Genomic DNA, 26,506 nt, shown 5'->3' on the forward strand with positions numbered 1-26,506 from the left:
TTTTTAAATGCAAAAAATAAAATACACAGAACTGAAAAGTACATCAATCATATTGAAATATAATTGTATTTATATTTAAATTTTAATTTATTTCTTAAATTTTATTTATATTTACATTTAATTTAAATCTATTAATTTAAATAACATTTAAATTAATGAATTTAAATAATTAAAAACTTTTTTTAAAGGTTCACAGACCCCAGATTGAGAACCACTGTTTAGTGAAACCTCGTCTAAGTACAGCAGCAGAATTCACTGTGTAAATCTGTCACAGAAGTGACTTTTGCAGTTTACAGATGACTTTATCTGAGTTGGAATTAGTTACAATTGTGCCATGGGGTAAATTCATGTATGGGCTTTTGGGGCATGCAGTCCTGGCTCAGTGCATAGTTTTATCTTGGGCGAAGCTCACCCATTACCCGGAAAGTCAGACTCTTGCACTTGTGGTATTTAGGGAAAAGATGGTCCTGGGGAGGGGGACCACAGTGACAGACCTGGGGGTTATAGACCAGAGGAAGTTGTGGGAAGGTAGAGGAGGGAATACAGTGGTCATTGTGGGAGGAAGCAAATACAATGTTTATCCCATGTGTGAAAGGAGGATGTTTGTATTGAGTCATTTTATTTGTGTAAGATGCTTCTAGCTTGGTATATTACTTTTTCCTTTGCTCAGAGAGAATTTTTTAAAAATAGCAAAACCCTTCACTTTTTAGTCTAGTAAGATCTAAAGCAGTTTCTTCTAGTAATTCCCTAAAAGGATTGGTTGTGGAACCAATCCAAGTGTTACATTGTAGGGCAAACAATGAAGGTTAGAATTTACAGGAATGTTTCCTGTATTGCTTCCTTGAGGGCTTTGAAATGTTATTTTTCAATTTTGAAGGATAATGAAGGAAGTATTGTCTTTCATACTAACCTTGTTACTGAGACTAATTGTCAGAAATTATTATAAATTCAATAGCCTTCAACAAAAATAATAAAGAAAATGAGGAATAGACTTACATAAAATCCTTAGCATTCAAGCAAATAAATTAAAAACTAACAAACATGTATTTATTCTGTGCTGCTTTCTAAGTTCCATAGACTGAATTTTTTTACTTTAATAGATAATTTTCATTAAAAATAATGAAAGTTGTGACTTTCATTTAAAATAATAAAAGTTGCAGCAAATATGCATTGTTTTTGATGTTCTATGTTTTGCAAAAAATAAAATTGTTTTCTTTTGACAGAGATTTTCTTGGTTTTAAAGTAATATCTTGGAAAAAATATTATCCATTCCTTAAGATCATAGGATTTAGAACAGAAAGGAACTTTAGAAATAATTTAGTCCATTTCCCTTAATTTTACATGTAATTATCTGAGGCAGGATTTGAATTCAGGTCTTTCTGATTCCATATAAGGAAACTAAATCCCAAAGAAGTTAACACACAGTAAACATTAGAAACAGGATTTGAACTGATCTCCTCATTTCAAATCCATTTCATTATAATTTTAAAAACATGGTATCCCCATAGTCTATATCAAGTAATTTTTCAGTTTCCTCATCTGTAAAATGTTCTCTAAATTCTAATTCTAAGTCATTAATAGCCCAATTCTCTGATCTTAAGTAATAGTTCTATTTGTGATTCAAAGATTGGGTACCAGACCTCTTTAGAACTAATAGTTTGGAATCTAGATGACTATAGAAAGTTTGGACTTTGCAAGAGGGATTTTGGTAGGCAGAGAGAACAAAAGAGTTTGGAAAAATAGGCCCTTAGCTTAAGAAAGTTAAAGGTTTGTTGGGGGTACAATGAGTTGGTTAATCAGACCAGTGTCAGGAGCGATGAGTAGTAAATCCAGAAAATTAGACTGGGGCTTGTTTGTAGACCATATTAAGGGATTAAGACTATTTGATATATAATAGGCAGCCATTGAAAGTTTCACACAGCAATGGTAATAATTTGTTGTTGTTATTGAGTCTTTTTTTCAGATGCTTTATGACCCTATTTAGGATTTTCTTGGCAAAGATCCTGGAATGGTTTGTCATTTCCTTCTCCAGCTCATTTGACAGATGAGGAAACTGAGGCAAACAGGATTAAGTGACTTGTCTAGGGTCACACAAGTAGTGAGTATCTGAGGTCAGATTTGAATTCAGGAAGATAAGTCTTTCTAACTCCAAGACCAGCACTCTATCCACTGTACCACCTAACTGTAATAACAGCTATAATACCTGGTATTTATATAGTACTTTAAGATTTGCAAAGGTTAATACATGTGATCTCACTTGATAACAAAAAATATATATAATTTGGGAAGATTAGGAATATTAGTCTGGATATAGAGAGGGGTTGTATTGGAAGGGAAGACAGTATTAATGTGATAGAAAGCCAAGAGACATATTATCCAAGGAGGTCAAGGGAAGAAGAAAGGTCCCTTACGTGTCAGTGGGCATGCCCTGGGTTCACATGCTCTGGGCTTAAGTAGACTGGGCTTGTATGTAGGAGCAGCTCCCCAACATAACTCTTGGACTTGTTTTCCTCCTATCAATCCATCAATATAATTTATTAAGTACTTATTATGTGCCAGGCACTGTGTTAAGTGAGGAGGATACAAAAAGAGACAAAAGATGGTTCCTGCCCTCAAGGGGCTTACAATCAAATGGGGGAGACAACATGAAAACAAATCTATATATAAGCCAGAGGGGAAGCACTGGAATTAAGAGGGATTGGGGAAGGCTTCCTATAGAAGGTAGGATTTTAGTTAAGACTTAAAGGAAGCCAAGGAGGAGGAGGAGGAGATAGTAGTAAGAGCAGAGGAGGGAGAGTATTCCAAGCACAAGGGACAGACAGCCAGTAAAAATGTCCAGAGCCCAGAGTTTCTCTTGGGAGAAACCTCAGAATACAGCCTCCACATAGCTTGTGTATAGATCTTCACAGATGTGGGTAAAAAGGTTCTCAGATTCTGTGCAAATGTTTAAGGAAACACTGAATCTCAGGGACAGGACTGCCTTTATTTCTCCCCCTTCCTCTATGAAGAACACATAGAAAGAACTCAAAGGAGTGCATAGACAGTCAATAGAGTTTTCCCTCTCTAATGAATCCCACCTTTCCCCCAGGGCTCTACACAGTTCTCCAGACTCATATTACCACCCTATGGGAAGGGAAACAAATTCGGGGTTGCCAGAGAAATGTTCCTTTTCCCCTCTGCCTTGTACTGCCTGAAAAATATTAGTATGAAAATGGTCCTAGAGGGGCGAAGTCCAAACATTCTCTCCTCCATATCATGTCTTAGTCCCTTTCTGTTCTTCTAATTATAGGATCATGTGAATGCTGCTTTTCTCCTTAAGAGGTTATAGCTGCTCAAGAGGGAAAGGGAAGGGAATAAGCACGTCTACAGCACCTACTATGTGCCAGACACTGTGCTAAGTGCTTTTTTACAAATATTATTTCATTTGATCCTCACAACATCCCTGTTAGGTAGTTGCTATTATTATCCCCATTTTGAGAAAACTGAGGCAAAGAGAGGTTAAGTGACTTTTGTCCAGGTGTCTGAGGTCAGATTTTACTGAGTGTGCCACCAGCTGCCTATAAGAACTCTTCCTTCTCTCCCTCTATGGATAGATTCTGTGGTCCTTTTCTCTCTAAGATGCTAGAGCTATCTAGACATTCCCCCTTTTCAGAAGTATGAGTCGCAGAAACTTCAAACTTGGGGCTGTTATATAGGGAACCGCAAGGTTTGTGCTGTTCAGAAACTCCTTCTCTAAACTCTAAAAGATTGGAGTTCAGGAATGCTTCCTGTTTGCCTACTTGGTTGAGGGTATGTGCAACCACAACGAATGGTACAGTGCTAGGCCTAGAGTCAAGAAGACCTGAATTCAAATTTGACCTCAGATAGAATCTTCCCTAGTCTAGGAACAACAGAATCCTATATCACAGAACGACACTCCATATTATAATGCTCATAAGACACTTTTTGTTGCACCAAAAGACTGGGAACAAAATGAGTTTCCATCAACTGTGGTAAATGAATGGAGCAGGATATTGCATCATGAGAAACAACAAATCTGAGGAATTCAGAGAAGCATGGGAAAACTTGTATGAATGGATGCAGAGTCAAGAAAGCACAACCAAGAAAGGAATCTATTCAATGACTCCCCCCAAAAACATGACAGCTGATCTCAGAATGAATGAACTAACCAATGTTGGTCTCAAAAGAGAGGAAAAGAAATACATTTCTTTTTTCTTAGTTGAGAAGTGTAAGGCAATGAATATGTAACACCCCATATGCCACTGGATGCAGTAGTTGTGATGGTCTGTTTTGCATCATTGCTTTCTTTCGTTATAAAGGATAGAAAAGGGGTGGTATATTGGAAATGACTTTGTTATGGGGGAAAGACATCAATAAGAATTTTTTTAAAATAACACTGGTACCAGTCAGAAGATTTGTATTCCAGTCCTGACTCTGTTACTTCCTAGCTGTGTGATGACCTTGTTCATGTCGCCTCACCTTTGTCAGCCTCAGATTCTTCATCTGAAAGTCTTGAATTAATGATGTCCCCATTCTTTATTCTGTAACCTCTTGCTGCAGAAGGCACAAAGATAAATAAGACATAGCTTCTGCCCTCAGGGAATTTACAGCAGAATAAAACATATAGAGAGATGTAACACATTAAATATATTTAAATTTGAATATCATAAATAAGAATAAAATCCTATGAAATCAGGTGAAACTAGAGCTTGAGGTAAGCTAATTGATTTCACAGTATGTTTTAGCTACTGTCAGGATTGCTTTTGAAAAGACTTCTGGAGAAAAATAGTTTGTATAATTCAAACTCCCCAACACCTCTACTCCCTTCCTACCCTTTGGTATAGGCACAAAGGGTCTGCCTTTGCAAACTTCTGAAGCTTGAGTCCCAAAGTAGTTGCTGGGAATTGCCTTCTCTGATACACGTAGCTAATAACAATAGCTAACATGTACATGTTCCTTACTGTGTGCCAGGCACTGTACTTTATAATTATTATCTCACAACAACCTTGGGAAGCAGGTGCTATTATTATTATGCCCATTTTACAGATGAGGAAACTGAGGCAAGCAGAGGTTGAGTGACTTGCCTAGGGCCACTCAGCTAGCAAGTATCTGAGGCCGGATTTGAACACAAGTCTTCTTGACTCCAGACCCAATGCTCTATCCACTGCACCATCAGCTACCAAAATCTAGGTCCAAAAGTACGTCTGATTCAGTCAATACCAACATATTTTGACCTGTTTAATCTAGTGGTTCAAAGTGCTTCATTCAAGGGGTGGCTAGGTGGTGCAGTGAATAGAGCACCGGCCCTGGAGTCAGGAGTTCCTGAGTTCAAATTCAGCCTCAGACACTTAACATACACACAAAAAAAAACTAGCCGTGTGACCTTGGGCAAGTCACTTAACCCCAATTGCCTTCCAAAAAGCCAAAAAATAAAAGTACTTTATTCCCCAAACCTAGTTTACTACTTTCTTTGACTGATTCAGGGGAGGTGTCTAGGATTTATTTTGTTGTTCAGTTGTTATTCGGTCATGTCCTATCATCATGTCCCCATTTGGGGTTTACTTATCAAAGATCCTGGAGTGGTTTGCCATTTACTTCTCTAGCTCATTTTATAGATGAGGAAAATGAGGTTTGGTGAGCAAATAAGGTTAAGTGACTTGCCCAGGGTCACACAGCTACAAGTTTCTGAGGTCACATTTGAACTCAGATCTTCCTAAGTCCTGGTCCAGGGTGCTTTATCCACTATACCACCTACCTTCCCTAGGCCTTGTTAGTCCCTGGTTTATACCTTTGATAGATTGGTTCTGTAATTCAATCAATCGAAGAGGCATTCTCACCTGATCGATGAATCCAAGTATAGAGCATCTCTTTAGTTGTATTAATTGGGGTTTGGGGTCAGGGACACCCTTCTTATATGTGGGGGTTGGTCTGGATGTCCTCTACTTGCCCTTCTTGATCTAAATTTACGATTCTGTGATATAATAATAATAGTAATAGCATGTATGTAGCACTTTAATGTTCACAAAGCACTTTACATGTCATTTCATTTGATCCTCACTACAACTCACTCCCTTTTACAGATGAGGAAGTTTAGGTAAAGACGGAGTAAGTGACTTGCCCAGGATCACACTTGCCCAGTGTCTGTGTGAATCTTGTATCTTCTTCCAGCAACACTGATTACAGGGGCAATTTTTCATTTTTACCACTGTATCCCCAACCCAATGTCATAAATTTAGTAAGCACTCAATAAATGCTTATTGAAATGAATTGAATCTAGAAATACAATCCAAACTACTCTAATGGGAAGTTTCAAATCTCTAGGAAAGTAAGAGATACATCCCAATTATGAGTCAAATTACTAAAAAAAAATGAGAGGAGCAGAATTTATCATTTAAGTCACTTCTTTATATTATTATAGTAGAGAATATGACTAATCCTTGCCTGATAAGTTATGTTTTGTCAAAATCACATAACTAGTTGCTAACAGAACAGAGATTAGAACCCAGGACTCCCCAATGTCCAGCTCAATACTATTTCTACTACACATTAATCCATGTAGCAATGAGAACCATGCCAGGGTTATACTATACTTACAGTGGCATTATTAATTTCTATAATCATTATATATATAATATGGGTACATTATATATGTATAATTATATAATTCACTTGATTTACATGGTACTAATGAGGCCCAAGTGGAAGGTACAGATCTTGAAGAGCTAGTCAATTAATTAGCTTTATTCTCTCTGTTGTATGGCCACAGAATGACCTTTTAGCTCCAGGACTCTCAGCTCATCTTACATATTCATGTCATCATAAATCACTAGTTGAGAAAATGTGGATAGATTAGCATATTGTTTTACCCCCACTTTACACAATGCAAAACATTCTCCTTCCTGCCACAATTCATTCATTCATTCATTCATTCTCTCTCTCTTTTCTTTCCCTCTCTTCTCTCTCTTTTCTCTTTCCTCTTCCTCCCATTCATATTTCTCTCTTCTCTCCCCCTTCTGTCTCTCTATCTCTCTCAAAAACAGAGAGAGTATTCTATCAATATCAGATCAAAATCACTATCAAATCAGTAGATATTTATTAAGCATCTACTACGTTCCAGGTACTGTGCTATGCATAACTGTCAAAGTAGTCTTCCTAAAGTATAGATCTGACCATGTCACCCCTTACCCCCTCAATCAACTCCAGTGGCTTCTTATCACCTCTAGGAACAAACATCAAATGCTCTGCTTGCCTTCAGAGCCCTTTATAACCTGCCCTGCCTCCACCTTTCCAGTCTTCTTACACCTCACACTAACTCAGCCCCTACCCCTTCATACTCTTCTGACCTTACTGTTCCTCAATCAAGACAGTTCATCTCCCAACTCCAGGCATCTTCAATGGCTGTACCTCATGCCTGGAATTCTCTCCCTCCTGACTTTTGACCTCCTGACTTCCTTTAAGTCCCAGATAAAATCCCACCTTCAACACAAATCCTTTCTCAATCCCTTTAATTCTAGGTAGGGCCTTCCCTCTATTACTTCCAGTGCATCTTTTATACAGTTTGTCTGTACGTAGTTGTCTCTCTGTTGTTTCCCCCATTGGACTAGGGGTCTATTGAAAGTCAAAACAGTCTTTTATGTTTCTTTGTATCCTCAGCACTTAGTAGTGTTTATCGAATAATAGAGGACAAATATGAGACATGGGAAGTCAATATGCTGCAGTAGAAAGATTTCTGGGATTTGGAGCTGAAGGACCTCGGTTCAAATCCCAATTTAGGGACATTAGGTCATCTCTGAGGGCTTCACTTTCCTCATTTATGAAACAAAGAGGCTGACCTAGATAATGTCTATGGCCCCTTTCTACCCCAAGCCTAAAATTCTAAGGAAGAAAACACCTGGGTGGGGAAAACAAAGATTTGTGATTTAACCACCTAAGTAGATTCAGTGGATGGTTAAAATACAATATTCTGTGGCCTCGTGGTCTGCCTAAGTTGAATGTTAGAGTCTGTTTTCTTTTAGGAAGAAAGGCTAACCTGAAACACAGTACTAATTGCTTGTTACTTCTTTGAAAGATTTCTGTGGAACACTGACTTTGCCAAGACTATTTCAGACCAGCCAGCATCAGTTTTAGCAGCAGAAGTTTGAGGCATTAGAAATAAAAATCCTAACATGAAATGATGAAGGATTAGCCGCCATGTTCCAAATTCGGGACAGGAAACATTTCATTAGAGCATAATTTAAACCAAAAATGTCAATAGACAATCAAATAATTTGTTTTTTAAAAAAGAAGATTAAATCCAAATTAACAAAATGAAAAGTAAGAAGTTATCAATAAGAGAGAAAATTTTTTAAATTATCAGATATTATTGTACCAAATTATATTAAAATGATAGCTAGCATTTATGTAGCACTTTAAGGTTTGCAAAGCACCTTTAAAAATCTCTTTTTTCTCCTTCACAACAACCCTAGGTAATAGGTGCTATTATTATCTCCATTTTACAGATGAGAAAACTGAGGCTAAGAGATGTCAAATGATTTACCTAGGGTCACAGAGTTAGTAATTGTGTGAGATCAGATTTATATATGGCAACAAAAGCAAAAAATTGGATATGTACAAAAATATAAAATGCCAACATTAACAAAAGAGGAAATAACCTAATTAGAATTCAGAAAGAGAGATTTAATAAGCCATAGATAATCTCACATTGGAAAAATATCTGCCATGTCCATGGAGATTTACAAATTAATTCTATCAGGTATCTTATTTATCTATCTATCTATCTATCTATCTATCTATCTATCTATCTGTCTGTCTGTCTGTCTGTCTGTCTGTCTGTCTGTCTGTCTGGCTGGCTGGCTGGCTTTTCTCTCTCTCTCTCTCTCTCTCTCTCTCTCTCTCTCTCTCTCTCTCTCTCTCTCTCTCTCTCTCTCTCTCTCTCTCTCTTTCTCAATTGTTCTCAAAAATAGAGAAGGCATTCTATCAAACATCAAATCAAAATCAAGAGACATGTATTAAGCACCTACTATGTGTCCATAAGGGTTACCATATCCCCTTTAAAGTGACCCAGGAAACTTAGTGTTTGTTGAATTGAATTCTACCAAATACAAAAATGCATAAATCATCCAGACAGCAAATGGTGAGAGGGGATTCAGGAAGGGAAAGGTTTCAAACAATAATATTCAGATGATCTTTTCATTTAGGTATGTTTGATCACTGTAGTTCTTCAGAAGAATCACTTATTTTTGCATTCAAATATTATATTTACATTCAGTAATCAAGTGACTCTTTGTGACACTATAATTGTATATATACATACAATTATGAGGACTAAGAGCTTAAATGGAAGTTAAAGAGTCAATCATTGTACTTAGTAGTGTCAAAGAGCAGTGTATTAGTGAATATTTAACAACTGGCTCTCCAAAAGTAAAAATGAAAAAAGTATGACACACTTTTAACTTTAATCGTATTTATTTATTTATTTTTCAAATGCTTTACACACTTCTGATTTACATCATTCATTTCTGCCAGATTTTGAGTTACTAATTTTCTCCCCATTTTCCCCCTACCCACTACCCCAAAATAGCAGTCCCACAGGATATCCTCTCCTCCAATATGCTCTCTCCCATATTTTCTCCTATACCCGTTTTTGACTTTTCCAGTAGGGCATGGTGGATCTCTATGCCCCAGTACCTGTATAACTTATTTCCCAATTACATGTAAAATAGTAGTAATAATAGTGTGTATATATATACATATATATGTATATATATATGTTTAAACATTTGGTTTTAAAACTTTGAATTCCAGATTCATTCCCTGCCTCCCTTGTCACCCACCCTTACTGGGAAGATAAGCAGTTTAGTATAGGTTGTACATGTGTGGCTAATGCAAAACAATAACATAGTAAATATATTGTAAAGGACTGACTATATTTCCCTCCCTCCTATACCACCTCCCACTTGTTCTATTCTCTACTTTGATCCCGTCCCTTTTCAAAAGTGGGTGCTTCCAACTTCCCTCCCCCCACCCTGCCCTCCCTTCCATCATCGCCCCTCTCTCATCCCCTTTCCCCATACTCTCCTGTAGGGTGAGATACCCTATTTAGTGTGTATGTCATTCCCTCTCTAAGCCAAATTCAATGAAATTCAATGAGAATAAGGTTGACCCATTCCCTTTTGCCTTCTTATTCTTCCCCTCCATTGTAACCATTTTCCCTTGCCTCTTCTATATGAGATAGTTTACCCCATTCTGTCTCTCTCCATCTCCTCTCATTATATTCCTCTCTCACCTCTTAATTTCACCTTTTAAGTATCATCCCTTCCTGTTAAATTGGTCCTGTGCCCTCTATCTATGTATACCTGTAAACATATATACACACATTCACATATGTATTCATATGCCCATATACTCTCATATATGGACATATATATATATTTCTATTCCCTTCAACTACTGAGAAAAGTTTCATAAGTTACAATTATTGTTTTTCCAAGTAGGAATGTTAATAGTTCAACTTTGATAAGTTCCTTATGATTTCTTTTCCCTGTTTACCTTCTCATGCTTCTCTTGCTTCTTGTATCTGAATGTCAAATTTTCTGTTCAACTCTGGTTTTTTCAGCAAGAATGCTTGAAAGTCCTCTATTCCATTCCTGCCTGGGCTCGGCTTCCAGAGCACTGGGCTGGCCAATTCTTGCTGGCCTGCTGGGCTGTCCTCAGAGGGAGGTTAGCTTCTCTGTGTCATTTTGTGGGTTCTCGTAGCTCCAAAGTTTGTTGAGTCCCCTTTTTACATTGTTTGGGGAAGGTGGAAGCCGGAGCCTCTCAGAGGTCCTGCTTCTACTCCGCCATCTTGACTCTGCCTCTTTAATCTTTATTCTTAACGTTTTCTCCATTCTTTTATTAAGTCTTGAGAATCAACAGAACAATAATCATGTCCTAATTTGCAGTAAGGTATATAAATGCTGCCACTGAAAATTGAACAGTCAACTCTCTTCAGTTTGTATGAGCTGGTTCCAGCATACTCCTACTTCTGTCCCTTGTGCTTTGTGGCCTCCAAGCTGCTAACTTTGGACATCTGACTGCTCTGGGAAGCAGATAGAAGTTCAAGCATATCTCTTATTCTGATTTTGAGAGAGAGGACTATTTTCCTGAACTATAATTTTAGGAAAGCCCCAGCTATGATTCATCAACTCTCTGGCTCTCTCTTCCATAGCTTTGCCAACTGACTTGCTGCATCTTATTTACCTTTTCCTCCCCTCCCTGTTCAGTTCTGAAACCATGAACCATGATCAAACCAACTCTGTTCCAATTCCTGGATGGGGTGTGTCAATAGGCACTCCTATGACCCTAGTTACCATCCCCTGTAGCTTTCTAGAGCAAAGCTTTCTTTTCTAGTCACTATTCCTCTATGTGTGTTGTCTTGTTTATTAGAAAGTAAGTTCCTGAGGCAGCTAGGTGGCACAGTGAATAGAGCACCAGCCCTGAAGTCAGGAGGATCTAAGTTCAAATACAGCCTTAGACACTTAACACTTATTAGTCATATGACCTTGGGCAAGTCACTTAACCCCAAGTGCCCTGCCCTCCCCCGTCCAAAAAAAAAAGGCTAGAAAGTAAGCTCCTTCAGGGCAGGGGCTGGCTTGATTAGACATAAGTTTGCCTGAAAAAGATAGGGGGATGGAAGTCAAGATACTGGACTATAAAATCAACATATAAGCCTAATAAATGCTTTTTCATTCATTTATATGACTCAACAATATGATATGGTAGTAATAATAACATGTATATAGTGTTTACTATGGGTCAAGCACTGTACTGAGTGCATTGAAATTGTTATCTCATTTAATCCTCACAATAACCCTAGGAGTTATTATATATTATTATTATCCCCATTTTACAGATGAGTGAACTGAGACAGAGATTAAATCATTTGCCCAGGATCACATAGCTAGCAGGTGGTTGAGGCCAAATTTGAAATCAGATATTCCTGATTCTAGGCCTAGTGCTCTATTGACTATGCTATCCAGCTGCCTCATAATATTATCATTGTAATAACAGTAATAATAACTGTATTTACATAGCTTTAAGATCTGTGAAGCCCTTCACATGTATCTGATCCTCACAATAACCCTGGGAAGATGCTATTTTTACCCCAATTTTACAGATGATGAAGCTGAGATAGGGAGATTAGATGATTTGCCCAAGCTAAAAAATATCCTAGAAAGGATTTGAATCCAGTTCTTGCTGATTCCAAGTCCCACACCATCCCACCTTGCTTCCTGTTTCTAAATAAGCTATGTCATACTGAGAGGCAGAGTTTCCAGGACTAAGTTGGCTGTATTCCTATTCTACTTTGTTCTGGTAAGACCATATCTAGAGGGCCGTGTTCTGTGCTGGGCAACATATTTTAGGAACATTGATAAGCAGAGGGACAGGCAGAGGAAGGCAATCATAAAGCTGAATGGCCTTAACAACATGTCATATGAGCCCTAGAGGAAGTGGGAATGTTTAGGCTAGAGAGGAAAAGTGATTTTCTGGCATTTCAAGGGCTCTTATGTGGAAGAGGCAGGGCAGAACTAGGGGGAAGGGGTTGTCTTGAGAAGTAGTAATTCTCCCTTGGTGGAGGTCTCCAAGCAAAGGCTGGATGCTTCTGTGTTGACAGCTTCGTAATAGCAGATACATTGACTGATGGCCATGGAGAGGCCTCCCAACTCTTTGATACTATGAGGTGAGATGAGTTAGAAAGTAAAACATCTTCACAAAAGTACCTGGACCTTTTAATCAGGAGGCAATACCTGACACGAGAGTTATATGGTATAATTCACTTATATTTAGTATTAGTTGTCAGTCATCACAGTAAGTTTTTAAATGGCCTACTTTAAAAAAATAATTACATTGTAATTTTTCAATGATCAATTCTCTCTCCCACCTTCCTCATTCCATACTAGGGAAAAGAAAGAAATAAGGAAAAGAAGGAAGAAAGAAAAGAAAAGGAAGGAAGGAAATAACAATGGAACACAGGAAAAGAAGGAAGAGAGAAAAAAATCCTAGGCACAAATTTGCATAGTCAAGCAAAACAAATCCCTGTATTAAGATGTTCTCCTCCACATTCCCCCTCCCTTTTGGTGTTTGGAACTTTAAACAAAAATAATGACCTTTTATGTGGTTACTGCTAAATACCAAAAATGTGAATTTCCAATTAATTGTGAGTTAGAGCTTCATTATTCTTTTGCGTAACTCCAGACAATTTGGACATTTCTCAAGTGTATTCAGAAGCTCTTAAGTAAACTTTGTAGGCTAATATGAGAGGAATTCTTGTAATCATATCTCTTTTTTGCTGGAACAAAAAGTTTATATCAGAAAATATTACTTAAGGCTTCTATTCCTGGACCTTTAGGCCTATTCATTGTTGTGGGATTTGAGTTTAATTAGGTTTCTGTGAGAGAGAAAACATTTAGTATTGGGTCATTTCTCTGGCTTTACTTTGGGGACAATATTTCAGATGAACCATTTTGATTAGTAGCTGAACAAGCATTTCTCTTTTCTTCTCTAGATTTTATATGGTTATATTTTTTCTCTTTGTGACTATTTAACATTATACACATCAGCTTATTTGTTGGTAAGAGGACAATAACTTGCATATGCATAGAATCATAAGATCAAAAAGTTGGTTGAGGCCTTGGAAGTGGTCTTGGAGAACATGCCCTTCAATACAGGCCCCAAGGAAAAATCTTGCTCAAATAAACAAAACAGGTGATCAGGATGGCAAGGATACTGCCAATAGGATTGGGTATCCTTCAAATTCCATACCTAGCTCCTATGTAAGCCACGAGTTCTTTCTGTAAAGATACCCCTTGCCCACCAATAGTCATCCAAGTGCCTCTTGAAGATTTAAATAATAGGTAATTACTTAAAGCTTTCAGGGGCCAAGAATAATGAGGCAAATCCTTTTTTCATAAGACAACCTTTCAAATATTTGAGAAATAAAATATTTGATTCCTTGGTCAGCAAAATATTTCATAACTTACATGAACAAATAAATGAACCAGAAAACTTATGAAGTACTTTTTATATGCTTGCTCTGTCCTCAGTACTAGGAAAAGCAAAGCCATCCCCTGCCCTCAAGGAGCTTACTTTTTAATAATAAAGAAGACAACACACATAGGGGAGTAGTGACTAGAAAAGAAAATTTCGCTCTAAAAAGCTACAGTGGTGGTAACTAGGACCGTAGGAATTACTATTGACACACCCCATCCAGGAACTGCAACAGAGTTGGTTTGAGCATGGTTCATGGTTTTAGAACTGGATGGAAGGGGGAGAAATTAATTAAGAAATTCCTCTCCCTAATATCCTCAGCTGATGGTTTCAGTAGAAGTTAACCAGGTAACTGTAGTGCCTCCTCTGGGTTCAGTCCCCCAAATGGACACTTGTACTCCCAGGTTGGGTTCCCAAAGGACGGTTGACTACTATCACCGCCACATGGGTTTGAGAAGAATTCCCAGAGCTGAATCTTTTGAGGAAATAGAGCTTAAGAATCTATTCTTTCATCTACTACTGGACAGAATGGATTGGAGGAAAAGCTGTACTACTGGGCAGGGTGGTTTGGAGAGAAAAGATTTTACTTTCACCTTTCTTTGCCTTGCTGTCCACTGCCTGAGAAGTCGAAACTTCAAAGCTCAGCTTGGATGTGGGAAAATTTTGCAGGTCCCTGGTTGAGAGTTCTGTTTTGCTGAATGAACTCAACACTACCTCAGGAGCACAGAAGAACAGTGGTGGGTAGAACCCAGCCGAGGAGCTGTCTTTTCCAGTAGGAGAATAGAGCTTGAGAAAAGGAGTAACTATACCTATGTACAATCGTTGTTTAGACTGTTCCTGAATGGGACAATAAACGTCAAGACTCACGGCCCACTTGTGAGTTGCATTGTGAATATGTATTCCCTTCTCATGTAATGGTTTTATAATTTTATGCCCATTTTTCCTCATGGTCACTGTGAGCGTTGGTGGGAGAGTTTATCCTACATTTATTTCTGGAATATTATGTTTTAATTATTCTTGCACTGCCCTCTGTTTAGTAAATGGTTCTAATTAAGAGTTAATGGTGTCAACTTGACTGATTTGTTAAATGAGAAACATACTGATGGGGGCTCAGGAGCTACATTTGTGAAGAGAAGAAATATACTCCCCAAAGCTCTTCCTCATCAGGATTATCCAGTGTGAAATCAGGAAAGACTCAAGTTCAAGTCCTGCTTCTGTCACTAACTACGGTATGTGACCATGGGCAAATCATTTAGACTCTCTGAGCCTCAGTTTTCTCATTTGTAAAATGGGGATAATGCCTTATAGCACCCAGCTTGCAGGATTGTTGTTAGAATCATGTGAAAAAATGTATTTAAAGATTTGTGAGTCTTAAAAATGTTAGGCATTATTATTGCTAAATATTAATTTTAAAAATTTGTTCATAATAATTTAACTGTGTATTCATTTAAAACTTTTTGGAATACAGAAATAATCTTAAATAAATTTATTTTAGACCTTTTAACATATGATTAATCACATTACATACTTCTAAGTCAATTTATGACATGGTTGGAACTTAAGGAATTTTTTAGCCCATTTCTAGAAGAGGATTGGGAATTTAATGTTTGATTTCTCCTCCCTTGACCTATAGATGCAGCAGTTGGAGAGACAAGTTATTGATTCAAACCGTCAAGCAGAAAGAGCTTTTCAACAGGTACAGTTTAAATATTTTAAAATGTTTAATTACTACTACTATTAATAATTAAAATGTAAAAAATCATTCATATGAAATGATGAGGCTGATTCTCATCTCTCTTTTATACCCTGTGCATCTCTACTATTTGTAAAAATTTGATTCTATATTATAACAACATAAATTTAATAAGGGCAAAGGGATTTTAAATTTTTTTATTTTGAACTTAAACATAAAATAAAATGGGTGTTTGTATATACATAGTAGAATAGAAAAAGTGAGTTCTATAGGAAACTGGAAATCTTTCTTATGTATAGCTTGCTTTTCTTTTAAAGTATCTTTTTTTTTTTTTTTTTTTTTTGCTTTTTGGAGGAGGGAAGGCAGGGCAATTGAGGTTAAGTGACTTGCCCAAGGCCACACGGCTAGTTTTGTGTTAAGTGTCTGAGGTCATATTTGAACTCAGGTTCTCCTGACTCCAGGGCCAGTGCTCTATTCACTACACCACCTAGCTGCCGCAGTTTTCAATTCTTTATACAAAAAGAACTGCTATCCACATTTTTGTATCATTGGGTTGTTTAGAGAAATTTAAAAAAAAAAGACAAACCAGTAAATAGGAACTTTAATAGTTCTTGATACTTCTTTGTCCCAGAAAGATAAAATGTGAACTTAACTAAAGGATATAGTAAACAGATGGATCTTAAACTTTCTCTTACACATATTTTTATTTGTAAGACATTCAAGCAGAAGTGAGAAACCTAGAGAACCACATGTGACCCTGAGGCTGCAGATTCCCCACCCCTGGATTCTAGGATAGTGTCTCATGGGGGGAAAACAGAAACCTAAGAGAGTTTGGTGAGATTTCACTTTAGGAACTATAGCACCTCCCTCATGCTGCTAGAGGATGAAGCCTACCATACCAGAATAATTTCTACAAGGACAACATTATAAAGAAAAATAACTTTGAAAGGCATAGGAACTCCAAACAATGCTGTGACAAGCCACAGGGACTTAATTATTCTTACTAAGTAGGTCCTGTGCTCTTTCCACACTGATGAAAGAGTGAAAGTCAAGATGTAAATGTAACAAAAATTTTAAATGGCACAATCGTTTAAAATAATCATTTTATGTTTGTGTGTGTCTTAAAATTACAGAGAACACAGGGGTGGCTAGGTGGCAAAGTGAATAGAGCACCGGCCCTGAAGTCAGGAGGACTTGAGTTCAAATCCAGCCACAGACACTTAACACGTACTAGACATGTGACCTTGGGCAAGTCACTTAACCCTAATTGCCCTGCCTCCAAATCCCCCTCCAAAAAAAAAAAAAGCAAAAAAAAATTACAGAAAACATGATTGGTTCCATGGCACAGATATAAAAAGACACCTCCCTCACTTCTCTGCAGAGGCACCCAAGGATGTGGGGGTGAAACATTGTGTATAATGTCAGATATTTTCAATGTATGGACCAGTTCTGATGAATTTTTTCTTGTCTTGTCTTTTTTTTTTAAGTGTTTATAAGTTATGGAACTTTGGAAGGCAGGGGAGAGAGGTATAGGGGAATCTAGGCAATGTAAAAAAGCTATGAATAAAAATATATTAAACGTTTTTTGTGCCTTATACATTTAGATGTTCCAGGGAAAAAACTCCAGCTTTCCCATCCTAGTTATTATTCTGCTTTTGATTCCTGTTTTTCTCTGATTGTCTCTGTCCGTCTCTTCCCCATTCTTTCCCTGCTTCTTAATTCTTTTCTCACTTTTTACAACCCACACTAAAAGTCAAAAGACTTTTTTTAATCATGTTAATTTAAGAATTTTTTGTTCCATGTTTTTAATTTCAAATGTAGCTCACAATTGCTTCTTTCTCTAAAACATAAGAAGATTCAATTAAGTTATTTTTTTTTGCTTACCTACCTCAATTTTTTTTTCCTGTTCTTCAGCGGATTTTATTGAAAGGCATCCCTAACTTCACACCAAGGGAAACCAACTTCAATAGTTAAAAACGGCCTGCCACTCCTTCCCTTGAAAAGTTCATGCAGTGAGAACTTGTCAGCTAAAGCTTAACCTTTAGGTGTCAAATGTAAAGTTTTTCTCTGCAACCCAGCCTCAAATTCCTTGTGCTTCATTTCTGAGCAACAATTCCCTAGCACTGGTGGTTTCAAATACATAGCCCTAATGAAAACTTTTTTCTCAAAGCTATGTCAGAGATCGAAAAACTTCTTTGCAATAACTTCTCTTCAAACAACATTTGAATAAGCAAAGTTATGTACTAGCAGGGATTCTTTTCCTTCATTGCCCTAAATGGAATTTTAAAGCTAACAGGAAATACAAAGTATGAGCTGTTTCAGGTTATTGGCCTTTGCAGCACTGAATAAATGTTAATGATTTATAGTGACTGAACATTTTGCTGTATCTTTAACAGTGCCCGTGGGACTGGGGCCTATCTGTTACTCAAATTCATCTTGTCCTTTCTCAGTGACCCACATCTGAAATTTGAACAACTTTATTTATGTGAACAATGGAGGAATGTTTCAAGGCTTAAAACAGTGGACAGCTAAAACTGGTTTGGCCCCATTCTGGCTTTTTATGTTTTCCCCATGTTTATTAATAAGCACACTCTCTCCAAGTGCTCCATAGGCATAGAAGATCATATGTTTTGCCAGTGAGATTTTAATGATTCAAATTCAACAAACATTTATAAAGTTCTATACACAAATCTCTGCTCTGGGAGCTAAGGCAACTCCAGAAATGCATAAGAAGTGTCCTCCCCTAAAGGAATTTGTAATTAAGATAGCAACACAAATAAGAATGATAACAATAATGATATACACTTACATAGCATTTTAAAGTTTGCAAAGCAGTCAGTATATTTTTTTAAAGCTCCTACTAAATGCCAGATAGTGATACAAAGAAAGGCAGAAAGTTGGGCTTGTTCTCCAGGAGCTTAAGTTCCAATGGAAATACAAACCAAAGTGCCAAGGACTCCCACCCCCAGAGGGAACAGAGAAGGCTTCATGGAAGAGGTGGTCTTTGTACTAAATCTTCAGGGACTCAAAGGATTTCAGCAGATGCCAAACACTCCAGACACAGAGAATAATATGAGCAAAGTGAAAGATGTGTTCAAGAAACAGTGATAAGGTCAGTCTTTATCACCATGCAGGACTGCTGTTCACCAACGTTAACAGGAGGGTTAAGAGAAACACAGAGGATGTAATGAGAAACTTACACTGGAGTGACTGAAGCCCTGGGAGCACCTTAAGCTTCCTAAGGATAGAGCACATACCCTTTGATTGATCTGATACCAGGCAAGATTAATCCTAGGCAAACTATCAAGTGGGTGATGCTTTTTCATTATTATTTCAGGGCTACTCATCTCCCAGGTACACCTTGGCTGTCCTTATTGCTTTGGGCTTCCTCCTTCCTGTCAGCCACCTAGAACCTGTCTGGGGCTACTTCCCCCCCTCTCCTTTTTCTTTTTTCCCATTCAGTTTTTCTTTTTCCTTTTATCTCAGCTTCTCCTTTCCCTTCCTATAGTCACTGATGATACACAATAAGAGTTTTAAGAGCCCTGTGACCCAGAATACCATATTACTTTAGCATATTCTATCTCATATTTTATGGAAACCTGTTTTATATAACACTTGATTCTTTTATCCCCTAACTGAGAAGTATCCTGGTCTCCTCCTTGTATAAATCCTAGAGTAATTTGCACAAAAAAAAATAGTGATCAAAATGTGATTGGAATGGGTCATGAGCTTTCAGTAATTCTTAAATAGAAAATAATCTAGAGTTGAAAACTCGATTAAATGCAGTTTACATGTTGAGATAATTATAAGTCTTTATATTCATATTTTTTTGCTATTTGCACATAGGGTATGCCTTATCACCATTTGCTTGAAAAATATAGTGAATTTTTGATTATGCATGTTAATCCATAAGGAGAGTAGGGATAACCCTAACCCTAATTCTCTGTTTCCTTCATTAGTACAGCCTCCAGAGGGAAAATAGAACTATGATCATGGTAGACCTTGAAACCTGCTTAGAAAACTCTAGGAAAGGGAGTAGCAACAAGGTGTTCTAGGGTCAGCTAAACAGTGAAGGCCTATGTTGAGAGCTCAATGCCTGGCATGATAGACATTTAAACAGCTTGTTAATTGGTTGAATGAAAGGATAGATGCAACTGTTACCTGAGCTAGCTGTAGAAGAGTAGAAGGCAACAGGAGGCAAAGGGCTTATACTCCCTGCCCAAAGGGTCTTTCCTGACTGGGAAATGATTTAACTTACAATTTGGATTTTACTTTATACAAGTTCTGAATCATTTAGAAAACTATGCAATTCAGGCCCAGCAAAAATTAATCGAACTGAGTTTTCTTTGCTTGCTGTAATTCTGATAGCATATCCAAAAATGCTTCCCCCTCCCCCTGGCCAATTTCTCAGAATGCCCTGATATCCAGACTTTTTGGAACATGGAATGGTATGGAACTCTGTAAGAGGCAGGCCTGGTGATCTGTAACCCATGGCCTCTTCCTCTTCTTGAGAAAGTAAGAGCCATTCTTATAGAGGATTTTCTTTGCTCCAGGCAATGGTATGAAAGATTGTTTATGTCTCTGAAGGCTTTGGTCTGGCCTGAAAAATATGTGTGAAGAAGACTTCATTTGTAGCCTTGTCTGGAACAGAAACCACATACTTCATAACCAGCTTATCAAAAGTTGGGATTCCTAATTTATTCTTATCCCTAATAGATAGATACAGATACAGATACAGATATAGATATCTATCTATCCCTCTCAATAACAGCTTATATACATCTGGAGTGGTTATTTCTAAGGGCAAATCTTGCAGTGTCACAGACTGGGTAATTTTACATGGCAACCCGATTTCTTCATGTCAAGCATTAAATGTGATTCTATTCACTCTGTACCCATTTACTTCAGGTTTTTCTGCTACTGTTTATCCTTAAGGCTTTGAGCGAATTCCTCTTGCTTTACCACCATAGCTGGAGAATACCCTAGATGGGGCTGGCTTCGTCATCTTAGACCTTACTTTGGTTTTCATAGGCTAAGAGAAGATTGTGTTTCATCTCCCATTGTCTTAAGTCACACTGGCAGAAAGTAGCTAACTAAAAGTGGTTGACTTTAGTGCTGCTGAACTCACAACATGGGCATTGTGACATAGCACACAGAGCTTTGAATTTGGATTTAAAAGACCTGGTTTCAGATCATAGTTCTCCCATTTACTTTTGTGACATTTGTTAAATCACTTTCTCTCTCTACACCTGGGCTTTCTTATCTGGACAGTGAAAGGATTGGACAAAATGATATTCAACCCAGGATTAACAGTTGAAATCTTAAGAGTATCGATATTGGAATATGTTTTTCTCTTAGTTTCCTTTTCCTTCATTCTTTTATTATGAAAGTTATACAGCCTTATGGGTAGGCATTTCAATAGAACCTTTTTCTTTGGCTTGTGAGATGAATTCACATTTGCAGAGAGCCCATGGATGAAAGGTGGCATTCATGCTGTAAAACTAAAATAACCCAAGTTCCCTGTCTCGTGTAAGCCTCAGGAAGCCAATTGCCAAACATTTTTTGAACCTTGAGTAGGGACATCTTTCATTTTATTTTCCACAGGTAGTTTTTTATTGCTTTTTTTTGAGGTTCTTTGCTTTTACTCTCTACCATGCCTCTTCTTTCCCCAGGGTAGTTTATATTTTCTCTTCCCTCTACATTTCAGTCCCCTAAACTTCAAACATCATATTCCCATATCACTTTACAGATAAACATCTAAGGGCAACTCTTTCCTCTCTGTTTTAGTTTACTCTCCTATATTTGTCAGTTTCTTACTTGTATTCTTTTGAGATCATTTATAGTATTTGGAATCTTTCTCCATTTCCCCTTCCCAATTCCCAAGGCTTTGATTTTTCCCATTATTTGGTGTTAGAGGAAGATGAAGTTTATTATCTTAGAAATGCTGAAAAGGAAGTGAGAAACAAAAGGGATAGAAATTGTAACATTTTAATTTTAAAATTACTTGCAGAATGATTGTTCCCGCATGTAGCAAGTGCTTAATAAATACTTGTGGAATTCAATTGATGTCTTGGCTGTGTGAATCTGGGCACATTACTAAAGTTCTCAGTCCTTCAGGTAGCTCGCAAAGACTCTAAGTCATTGGTAGAGGGAGTTTTCTCACTGGGACTCATCTTCAGCCCATAAAAATCATAGGTTAGGAGAAGGACAGAGGGCACACATACATGACCACAAAACCACACAATATGAGTAGGCACAAATCATAAGCAAATAGATACATGGTCTTCCCAGGTATTCAATGTAATCAGATAGGACACTGGGGGAAAATCTAGATGGAATCTACAATCTTTGATACCTTCACTAAGGCCAAAACTATACTTTGATTTGGGCTTTATCTCCTTCCTTTTTACCTTATGTTTCTTTCATGTTTGACTTTTTAGCTTCTTTCCTTTTATTTCCTCTGTTTTGTTTGTATAATCTTCCTGCTGTTGAACAGATCTAGCCACTTATTTTATTAATTCAACTAATGAATTAACAATCTTGTCTTTCCCCCAAACTATTCATTGTTTAACTTTTTTCTATTTTCTATTTTTTATCCTTTAAAATGGTGAATAAATTAGGACAATGCTCAGAAAACATCATTTTTGTCTTTCCAGAATGTTTAGGGGAAAAAGTTATGTGTATTTTCGGTGCCACGGTAATCATGAGAATTCTGTAAGACAGAAGTCTACTTCAAGATATGCTCTTACATAGTGCAAAAATAATTTCATTTTGTAAAGATTTTAGTAGTAGGGTTAAGTATATAGAAGTTCACCAAGTTCTTTTTTGTTATGATTGTCCCTTTATGTATGACTGGAAAAGCACATGGGCCAGTCACGGAGAGACAGAGAGATCCCAAGAGCTTTACTGGCACCCTTTAAAATAGGGAAAGAACCAGAGGAAGGTCCTCCAGTCCTTTGAATGCATATTCTGTAGAAGATTTATGAAGGGATATGGATAAGAATTGTAGATGAGAAAGTATAGAATGATTGTGATCTATACCCACATGGAAGTCATGTATCTTTGAAGTACTTTTTGGGAACCATTAGGTGTTACAGTGGATAGAGTGTGGGACTTGGAATCAGGAAGACCTGAGTTCATATCCTACCACAGACATTTATTTATACATGTAGTTCTGGGCAAGTCACTTACCCTCTATGTATCTCAGTTTCTTTCATCTGTGAAATAGGAATAATAATATATAATAATAATATCTATCCCATAGGGATCTTTTGAGGATCCAATGAGTTATCTTAGGTAAAGTGCTTTGCAAACTTTAAAGTGCTAGAGAAATGATAGCCTTTATTACTATTTTTGTTATTATTAACCATTTGCATGTCAGAGCAAGATTAAAAGTGTAATGCAATAGGGACCTTTATTGTAATCATATGTATAATATATTAACATAATTATAATATATAATTATATTATATATTAATATAATGATCATATATATTATATATATATCATCTTATATACATATGGGTGTTAAGTCCAAGTAAAATCTTTCGTGTTTCACCTTAATTAGGTACAGGCTATGGAGGAGAAATTAAAAGCAGCTAATATTCAAACGAGTGAAGCTGAAACCAGATTATATAAAAAGTGTCAAGATCTGGAGACTCTGCTCCAGGAAAAGGATGATGTCATACAGAACTTGGAACTCCAACTTGAAGAACAGGTTAGCAATCAAAATTCTATCATCCAAATGTCTGGTATAGATGAATGAATTTCTTTATACACAGTCACCAAGAACGGGAAAGAAGAAACCTGTGTGCCTTTTTACATGCTGGTGAGAAAACTGGGATTAGAAATGATGGGTCTGATTTCAGCCAGTGAAAGTTTAGCAAATATGATTAAAAACAGCATTTTAAGGAAAATGGGATTTTCTTGTTCTTAAGTTTGGGGCAGCCTGAAGATAATACCAAACACACATTGAATGCAGAGAAACTTCATAAGTTTGAGGGTTTCTGATTGTGTTTTTTTTCTAAAAGAAGAAAAAAAATTTAAAGAAGAAAACATTTATTATTATAGACCTTTTTTATAGAAATGTTTGTTTCTGAAACAAACTTTTGTTTTGGATTTTCACTTCTAAATTATAGTACCAAAGTGCTACTTCATGGAAACATTTTGTAAAGAATGAGGGATTTGTATTCAGAGAACCTGGGTTCTCTGCCACTTGCTACCTGTGTGAGTCCCTTGGGTAAGTCCCTTCACTTTCTCTGGGCCACAGATTCCCCATAAGAAAAATGGTGGGGAGTGGGGAATTTGTGGGGGCTATTAGATGATTTCTTACAGCATGCCAAAGGATTTCGGGCAGCCTTTGAAGTATGTAGAGGAAGACATCCTCTACATTTTTCATTAAAGCCCAAAATCCTTTGGCATGCCTACTGTCCGCAGACTACAGGTTGTTCAGGCCTGTTATATAGCTATGGTCTTATGGCCCCATGTCCTTTGAGACCCCTTCCATCTTGAAATCTGTGATCCATTAAGAAATTGGAAAGGTAACAGAACATGTTCTTCATTACTTATGTTTGTAGTGAACATCTGTTATGTTGATATTGGTTTTGTTTGCTTGTGTTTGCATTTAAAGAAAATCACATTAAAGATTGATATCGTTTGGATGATAATTTTTTTCAGTTCACTGACTTTAAAATTTTATTACCTAAAAGAATAAAGTTGCTCCTTTTCTGTATTACTTTTTGAATATTTCTCAAAACTAGTCTTTCTTTAAGGAACTTCCAAAATGGTTTACTTTTCTTTCAAATGTGGTAGTTTCATTTCTGAATTTGTGGTGAGAGTAGTTCTTATTGTATCTAGAAATAGTTATGTATGTTTTTATTTCCGATTTGTTTCTTGACTACCTCTTCTCACTTTTTTGCCTTTCTTGGCAATATGGAGGCAGTAAAGGGATTAGTTTGAAAATAGACTTGACATTCAGTTTTTTTGTTTTGTTTTTAGCCTTTGTGGTGCTACAGATTCCCATTTTTCTTTTACCAGAAAACCCCAGACCTTGGCTCACTTCTGCTTCCTCTCCCCCTTATATGGGTTTCCTAAGCTTCCAAGCTTTGCCTGTAGGTGAGGACACAAGAATTTTCTTCTGCTCTGTGCCCTGAAAACAGCATACAATCCTCACTTGTGTTGTGAGAGTTTTACTACTAAGCACTTCAGGGAAACATGCTGTGGGTTAAAATAATAAACAAAGAAGAAAGTTTGCAGAAGTCTGAAAACCCATCCTACTCCCTTGTTCAAAAATGTGGGCTTTCGACCTTAGTATTTCTTAGTTCTCCCTCTCTTGAATCTTTTCTTCCAAGTCTCTCTCTCTCTGTCACACACACAAACACACACACACACACACACAGACACACACACACACACCTAGAGAAGGAGATAGAACAAGGGAAGAGGGGAGGCAGTGTGTGCTTACATATGTGTCCGTATGCCTCAGCTCTGTCTGGATGTGATGAGATGCTGCATCATTCTCTGGATGTCTAGCCTTTGGTCTTTAGTTTTAGTTCTAGATTGCTAGATGTTTCAGTTCTAGAACCTACTTACCCAGTTAAAGTCCCAGACTTGAAGTGAATGCTTTTTTTCTGGCTGTCCCCCCTAACATCCTGAGGGAACTCATTTCATCTTTGGGGAGAGCTCTAATTGTTAAAAAATAAAAAAGAGGATTTTTCCCCCCTAAATTAAAAATAAATCTGCCTTTCTGTAACTCCCACTCATTGCTCCTAGCTCTACTTTCCAGGTTAATCCCTTTTCCACATGACAAGTCTGCAAATACTTTTAATGCAGATATCATGACCCACCCCCCCTCCCCGTCTTTTCCAGAATAAAATTTCTTCAGTTGATGGCATGCTCTGTTGTCCCTTTAGCACACCAATTAATGTACTCTGGATTTTCCTGTTTATCAATGCTCTCCCCCAAAATGTGGCACCTAGAACCTAAATTTCCCACTGACTTTGGTGGGTTATCAGTTTAGCAGGTAGCAGTTACATTAATCATGCCCATAGATTTAGGAATGAAAGGGACCTCAGAGGCCATCTAATCAAACTTTCTCATTCTACAGATGAGGAATTTGAGGCCCAGGAAGGTCAGTGACTTGCTTCAGGGTCATATAGGTAGGTAGTATCAAAAGTGGGATCTGAACCCAAGCAAAAAAGAAAAATGAAGCTAAGACCTCAAGATAGTCTAGGAAGCACATAGTCTTCCATGTCAGTCATTTAGTCAATAAAGTGCCCACTATGTGCCAGGCTGCTTAGTGCTGGGGATATGAAAAAATGGAAAAAGGGAGTCTGTTCTGAGGGAGCTCACAGTCTATTGGAGGAGACAACATGAAAATAACTATGTACAAACAAGACATAGACAGGATAAATAGGAAATAATTAACAGAGGAAAGGTATCAGCATTAAGAGGGATCAAGAATGGCTTCCTTAAGGGGAGGCCAGGTGGCTCAGCGAGTAAGAGCACTGGCTCCAGTGTTGGGATGACCTGGAGATCGAATCCTGGACTCAGATACTTAGCACCACACCCAGAAATAACTGGCCGTGTAACCTTGAGCAAGTTACTTAACCCTGATTGCTTAAAAAAAAAAAAAAAGAATGGCTTCCTTGGGGCGGCTAGGTGGTAAACTGAGTAGAGCACTGGCCCTGGAGTCAGGAGGACCTGAGTTCAAATCCAGCCTCAGACACTTGACACACTTACTAGCCGTGTGACCTTGGGCAAGTCACTTAACCCCAATTGCCCTCCAAA

At 37.4% G+C, this 26,506-nt stretch overlaps 1 protein-coding gene across 3 annotated transcripts in view; it reads left to right on the plus strand.

Annotated features, from left to right (window-relative positions):
• The window catches only part of PLEKHH2 (pleckstrin homology, MyTH4 and FERM domain containing H2), a 126,071-nt gene that overhangs the window by 20,218 nt on the left and 79,347 nt on the right, over positions 1-26,506 (plus strand). The window contains exons 3-4 of one of the 3 annotated variants that reach the window (XM_069071598.1): positions 15,659-15,721; positions 23,286-23,435. In XM_069071598.1, coding sequence (XP_068927699.1) covers positions 15,659-15,721; positions 23,286-23,435 — 213 coding nt within the window. The other 2 variants (XM_069071600.1, XM_069071599.1) reach the window with 2 other exon arrangements.

Source organism: Petaurus breviceps, unplaced genomic scaffold (assembly GCF_028583685.1).
Source record: "Petaurus breviceps papuanus isolate PSGF00001 unplaced genomic scaffold, PetGlider_PUasm1.0 90842, whole genome shotgun sequence".
NCBI lineage: Eukaryota > Metazoa > Chordata > Mammalia > Diprotodontia > Petauridae > Petaurus > Petaurus breviceps.